The sequence below is a fragment of the Hemibagrus wyckioides genome, linkage group LG05 (genome assembly GCF_019097595.1).
Source record: "Hemibagrus wyckioides isolate EC202008001 linkage group LG05, SWU_Hwy_1.0, whole genome shotgun sequence".
Taxonomy (NCBI): Eukaryota; Metazoa; Chordata; class Actinopteri; order Siluriformes; family Bagridae; genus Hemibagrus; species Hemibagrus wyckioides.
In genome coordinates, this window is record NC_080714.1 from 570,517 (window position 1) to 576,758 (window position 6,242).

At 43.5% G+C, this 6,242-nt stretch overlaps 1 protein-coding gene across 2 annotated transcripts in view; it reads left to right on the top strand.

Annotated features, from left to right (window-relative positions):
- Positions 1 to 2,934: 2,934 nt before the first annotated feature.
- Positions 2,935 to 6,242, top strand: part of znf131 (zinc finger protein 131) — a 4,249-nt gene continuing 941 nt past the window's right edge. The window contains exons 1-7 of one of the 2 annotated variants that reach the window (XM_058390619.1): positions 2,935 to 3,083; positions 3,759 to 3,894; positions 4,007 to 4,108; positions 4,349 to 4,493; positions 4,649 to 5,328; positions 5,441 to 5,571; positions 5,726 to 6,242. The exon at positions 5,726 to 6,242 is cut by the window's right edge and continues 939 nt beyond it. In XM_058390619.1, the coding sequence (XP_058246602.1) occupies positions 2,952 to 3,083; positions 3,759 to 3,894; positions 4,007 to 4,108; positions 4,349 to 4,493; positions 4,649 to 5,328; positions 5,441 to 5,571; positions 5,726 to 6,242 (1,843 nt within the window). In that variant the 5' untranslated portion in view covers positions 2,935 to 2,951. The remainder of the gene's footprint in view (positions 3,084 to 3,758; positions 3,895 to 4,006; positions 4,109 to 4,348; positions 4,494 to 4,648; positions 5,329 to 5,440; positions 5,572 to 5,725) is intronic. The other variant, XM_058390620.1, reaches the window with a different exon arrangement.

Here is a 6,242-nt window from a genome sequence, read left to right on the forward strand (position 1 = left end):
CTCCCATAACTCCCAGGATCACATAAACACACATTCAGGAACGTATCAGGAGTTTTAAAATCTAAATCCCATGTCCACACTGGCTCAGGGTTCAATCATCATATTTTCAAGGTTTGTTGTTTTCATCAGTTTTATCATTAAATTGACATGATATAGACATGAATAAAGTAGTTACACATTATTAAGACACCAGACTGACCTCCACCTTACAACATTATCCCTTTAACTCATTACTGCTGTGTTCTTTATCTTACAAACAGAAACGTGCAAATCTTGCAAACGTGCCCCGGCATGCTGAGTTGTTGATTTATCCTGCAGTAACCCTGACCGTTAATCTCGTCCTGCTGCTTTTTGTCTGTTTTTTTGCCCGACTGCACTTTTGGTGCCGAGTCAGCACTTGTCTTGCTGTGCTGAAACTCTTTGGGTTCTTCCTCGAGTGTGGACTCGGAGTTGAACTTTAAAGAAGGAAAATAATTAATGAAAAACTAGTCCCACACACACTCATAGAAAACAAAGCTTTTCTCATCGGCTCGGAAACTAGACGGAAGCGTTAACGTTCCCTCAGAAGCACAAGATGAACACATCCATCGTCCACGCTTATGGCCGAGTAGAAGCGAAGACGCAGAGACCAACTGTCCTTTTCGGTTTCATAACACCTTATACTTTGTTCTTCTGAAGGATTTTGTGGAGGCATTAGGCTCTGCTTTGTGTTTTTACAGATGTGTGTTATAAATTTCAGCAGGACTGAGGCTCTTTATTTCTTTTCATTTTTTAACCAAACCATGTTGGTATTTTATCACTCTATAAAACTTTGTCTCATTCAGAGATCCCTTATTTAAAAAAATCCCAACAATCCTGACTATCCAGGCCTCCTGCTCCTGACCTGAACACCGTCCACTAGAACACACTGTCAGTTCCTTTAAAGGTTCTATCTAGAACTCGGAGGTACTTTATCTGACTGAGTCAGAGTTTGCCCACAGCTCCTATAACATCTTTAGTGACATACAGCAGAGGTTTCTGTATGTTGTGTCTTTGTGTGATTACAGTGTTGTGATAAATAACCTGCTTTAGTGCAGAGCTTCAGAGGCTTGACACTGACTCTTGAGTGTGTTTCTGATCTTTACATTGGTTTGTCCAAAGTTAGACTTTGGAGTGTATGGTTATGCTGAGAATGACTGATAATAGCACATTAAACACCATGCAACAAAGAGCTCTGTCACCTTATATGATCTTAATCTGCATTACATTTCTGTCTTTAGAATCTTATCATCATCATCATCATCACACTGTGTATTGAAGCAATTACTGTATATTACTAAAAATGACTAGTAGAATGTTATTAGAATGTTAGTCTAAACCCTGGCATGTCTACAGATGGTTAACAGTTAAATGAAAAAGTGTCATAACATTTCAAACAATATGATTTATTCAGACATTTTAGCTGGCAGCAGTAAACAGACACTCATGTACTGTGAAGTAAACTACAACAAATACAACAAAACATTACAACAGTACATTAAAATATATAAATAACATAAAACTTAAAAACTAACAAATGATAACTAAATAGTTAGCTAGGTTTAGTAGCTAGACATTGTATAAACAGTAAAAAAAAGTGCTAGTAATGAAAATCTTTTTAGATATGGAAACTAGCTAAATACTAGTTAAAGAGCTAGCTAGCATTAACGTTATTAGCATAAAAGAAAGTAAAGACAGGTAAAAAGACAGGGTAAAAAATTATATGCTAATAAATTCTAAACAGAAAATGATATAAATAAAATGATTAAATGAGTATTTTTTTAAAAATTATGTTATAAAATGGTTTAGTTTACATAAAAAATAGGTACCAATCATTTATTTGAAATAATACACAGCTATAATCGCATCATAAAAAGCACAATAACCCTGAGATAAAGCAATGTGTACGCGTTAGCATGAACCACAGACTCGGGTTTAATCTCTAATTCTTCATCTGCCGTAGGAACCGATCGAGTGAATCGGATTTTATTCACAAGTCACTCTTTAAGTCATGTGGCCGACAGATCGGTGGAAAAGGATGACCGTTGTCCGATTCCGATAAGTTTATAATGTAACAGAAGCTACAGGTGACAAAGTTTAAGTTCTGAAAAAATGAGGTTTTATAATAAGTGTAAACTTCACCTGTTAATGATTCTCTCAGCTGAGACACAGTGACCTGAAGCAGACTCTACATTAATATTCAGGAGGATATCCGCAGATCTGTAATCTATCACCACACCTAGCACCTCAACATAAACCACTGGACATAAAGTTTCCATCCAATAACCATCAAACACGGGTCAGGGTTAGGATCAGGGTTAGGATCAGGGTTAGGGAACATCTCAGTCTGATATTCTACTGTACTTTTTAGCATAAATGTGAGAAGTGTTAGTTTAAGGTAACCACTCGGTAGCGGTTACTTGCTAGTTAGTTCAAATGAATCTCACACTAATATTAGTTTTAGAGTTTATGAAACATTGTGTTAATTCTGTAGATCATAATGCTTTATGAGTCAAGATTACACTTTTCACAGATCTGTAGTAAATTAAAGCCTTTTTTAATACATGAAAAAGATTATAAAACGTCACTAATAGCCTTTAATTACAACTGGAGAGTTATCTTCATGTTTAGGAGCTCTTTATTCTCTTATATTAGATCCTGAAAATGAAAATCATCTACTTATATATATATATATACAATTACAATTAATATTGAAATAAAGGGGAAATTGTTTTCACGTTAGCTTCATTATTTGAGGAAATGTGGGCACTTTTAAAAATTAAAGTTAAACAAATCAAACACTTAAAGGTCGAATTAAATCTTATTTTTAAGTTAATGAACGCTTCACATCTGACAGGAAAAACTAATGGCGGGAAAATGCGGCTTTCGCGCGCCATCTGCCTCGCGCTGGATTTAGGGGAGCGCGTGGCCTTATGGGAAGTGCAGTCCTGAATGCTGAAGAGCCCGCCCTCCTTTCTCTCAGAGAAGCACGACGTTGTGAAGCACGGAGCGGGACACGGTTATTAAAATACCTCCATAAAACTTTACATTCTCCGCCATCCAGGGTGAGTACCGAAGAGTCTCAACGAAGCGAGCGTTTCCTGCGATTCAGTCTATTGAAGAAATTAGCCGGATTTGTGTATTTTAATGCGCGATTTGATGACGTAACAACAGTGAGTCAAATAACAAATGGCGAATTTGGCTTCACTTTACTGGAGGCCGAGTCTGGAAGCGAGCGTTCAGGAGTTATTTACGGAGCAGGATGGGATTTTTAGGCTGCTTTATCGTTAATAGCATTTAATTCCGCAGTAAAGTCAAGGCTGTAAGAGTTTGGAGATGGTATAAAGTGTAATTTGTGTGTAAAATCGCGGCTTCCTGTTTCTCTGCTAGCTAGTTGAGGCTAAATCCTAAATGGACCCTTAGCGCGTGTATAAGTGCACTATGTAGGGTGCGAGGTGATGGCGGCTCTACGCCCTGTGGAGTGCACTATATGTTCTAATAAGGATGAATTTTGGAACCCTATAAAAACCTCATGTAGTTTAATACGAGTCAGGTCTGAGCTTAAGTTTAATAAGATAAACGACTTTTACCCTAATGACCAAACACTGACCATACACCACTATTACAACACATTCATATCTATCTATCTATCTATCTATCTATCTATCTATCTATCTATCTATCCCTCCTTATTTTCTGTGTCCTCATATCTGCCCCACGTCTCCTGCCCTCATGTCCAGGGTCAGGTCAGCACCATGTCTGATGATGGGGGTGTGGGGGAGGATGAGTTCCCGGCTCATTATAAAGTCATGCTGGATAAACTGAACGAACAGAGACAACTGGACCAGTTCACAGACATCACACTGATCGTCGATGGTGAGAACAAACGTCTCGGTACACAACCTCCATCTTCATCATCATCAACACTACAGGGTGTGTGTGTGTGTGTGTGTGTGTGTGTGTGTGTGTGTGTGTGTGTGTACTGCAGGTCATCAGTTTCGAGCCCATAAAGCCGTGCTGGCTGCCTGCAGTCAGTTCTTCCATAAGTTCTTCCAGGACTTCACTCAGGAACCACTGGTGGAGATTGAGGGTACAACACTCTCTCACACACACACACACACACACACACACACACACACACACACACACACACTGACATTCTCACCCCCAATACATCTGTGATTGGACCCCAAAACATGACACTGGTCATATGATCTCCCTGTTAACCTGAGATCATTAAAAGAGCCTGGTCATGTGATTAACCTCTCTGACTAAACAGATACTTTTGATCAGCAGAACCGTGTGTGTGTGTGTGTGTGTGTGTGTGTAGGAGTCAGTAACAGTGCTTTTTGTCACCTGATGGAGTTCACCTACACAGCCACACTGGCTCTGAGAGGACAGGAGGAAGTGATGGACGTGTGGAGAGCAGCTGAATATCTGCAGATGCAGGAAGCCATTAAAGCTCTAAACAAAAGGTTCCTCACCTATTTCCTGCACTCGTAATTCTCCAGAATTTCATGTTGTTTTTCTCCTCAGAGGTTTCCCAAAGGGATTGAACATCATATTCTTTATCTTTATCTCTCGCTGTCTGTAATTCTCAGTACCCCGGCTTGTTGTGTTATTTCCTCAGAGTGAAGAGTGAAGAGAGGAACGGCTCGCTGAAGTCCGAGCCTCGGCCCCTCCCCGATAAAACCAAAGCTAAGAAGAGAAAAATCGCAGAGACGTCGAACGTGATCACGGAAACCCTGCCGTCGGTGGAGGCGGAGTCAGAGCCGGTGGAGATCGAGGTGGAGGTCGGGGATGAAGCCGTCGTGCAGGAGTGCGTGATGGAGGAGGAGGTGCTGGATGGAGGCAGGGAAACGGACGACTCCGCCCTCGCGCTGCTCGCCGACATCACCAGTAAATATCAGCAGGGAGCGCAGAACGTGAAGAAGGTGGGCGGGGAGGCGGGGGATCTGCAGGAGGAGGCGGTGATGGCCACCAAGACCCTGGAGGGGATTGAAGTGGTGGAGGTGCAGATCTCCGATAACATGTTCCGCTGCGATAAGTGTGACCGCTGCTTTAAACTCTTCTACCACCTGAAGCAGCACATGAAGACCCATACATCCAGCTTGGAGAAACCGTTCGTGTGTAAACACTGCGGGAAGACGTACGCTCGCGAAGGTGCTCTCAAACAGCACGTCAACACGTGCCACTACGACGCGGAGGAGCTGAGCAAGAAGCTGAAGAAGAAAGTGCACATGTGTGTCTACTGCAGTAAGGAGTTCGACCACTTCGGTCACTTCAAAGAGCACTTACGGAAACACACGGGTAAGGAGCGCTCTCGTCACCGCTGCCGCGTCCTGAACCGTAAGGTGGACGCCATGGTGTTCTGTGGAGTTTATGTTGCTTTACGCACTACTACCTTCTGCTGTGTGTGCAGGTGAGAAACCTTTCGAATGTCCAGATTGCCACGAGCGGTTTGCCAGGAACAGCACGCTGAAGTGCCACATGTCGGCCTGCCAGAACGGAGCCGGAGCCAAGAAAGGCCGGAAAAAACTCTATGAGTGTCAGGTGAGGCGGAGGCGGTTCCTGTTAGAGTGAGAAGGTCATGCAGAAACATGACTGGACATCACGAAATGAAATGACAGGCAGCTCCTGAACTGGAGCAGAATAATGACCCTGTGTGTGTGTGTGTGCGTGTGTGTGTGTGTGTTCTGTTCCTCAGGTGTGTGACGAGGTCTTCAACAGCTGGGACCAGTTTAAAGATCATCTGGTCATCCACACAGGGGACAAACCCAATCACTGCACGCTGTGTGATCAGTGGTTCACTCACGCCAGAGAGCTGACCGCTCACCTGCAGCAGCAGCACGCGGTACAGCAGGAGGATACAGCCTCGGGGGAGGAACGGGTGGAGCTGGAGGACGGAGTGATGGTGGAGGAACAGGTGGAGCTGCAGGACGGAGCGATGAAAGAACGGGTGGAGCTGCAGGGTGCGGTGATTGAGGGACGAGTGGAGCTGCAGGACGGAGTGATGGTGGAGGAACGCGTGATCATGGAGGGACAGATGGAGCTGCGAGATGGAGTGATGATGGAGGGACAGGTGGTGCTGCAGGATGGAGTGATGGAGCAGCAAATGATTCTGCAGGACGGAGTGGTGATGGAGGGACGAGTGGAGCTGCGGGACGTAGCGATCGACCAACCGGTGGTTCTGCAGGATGGAGTTATGATAGAGGAGCGAGTGG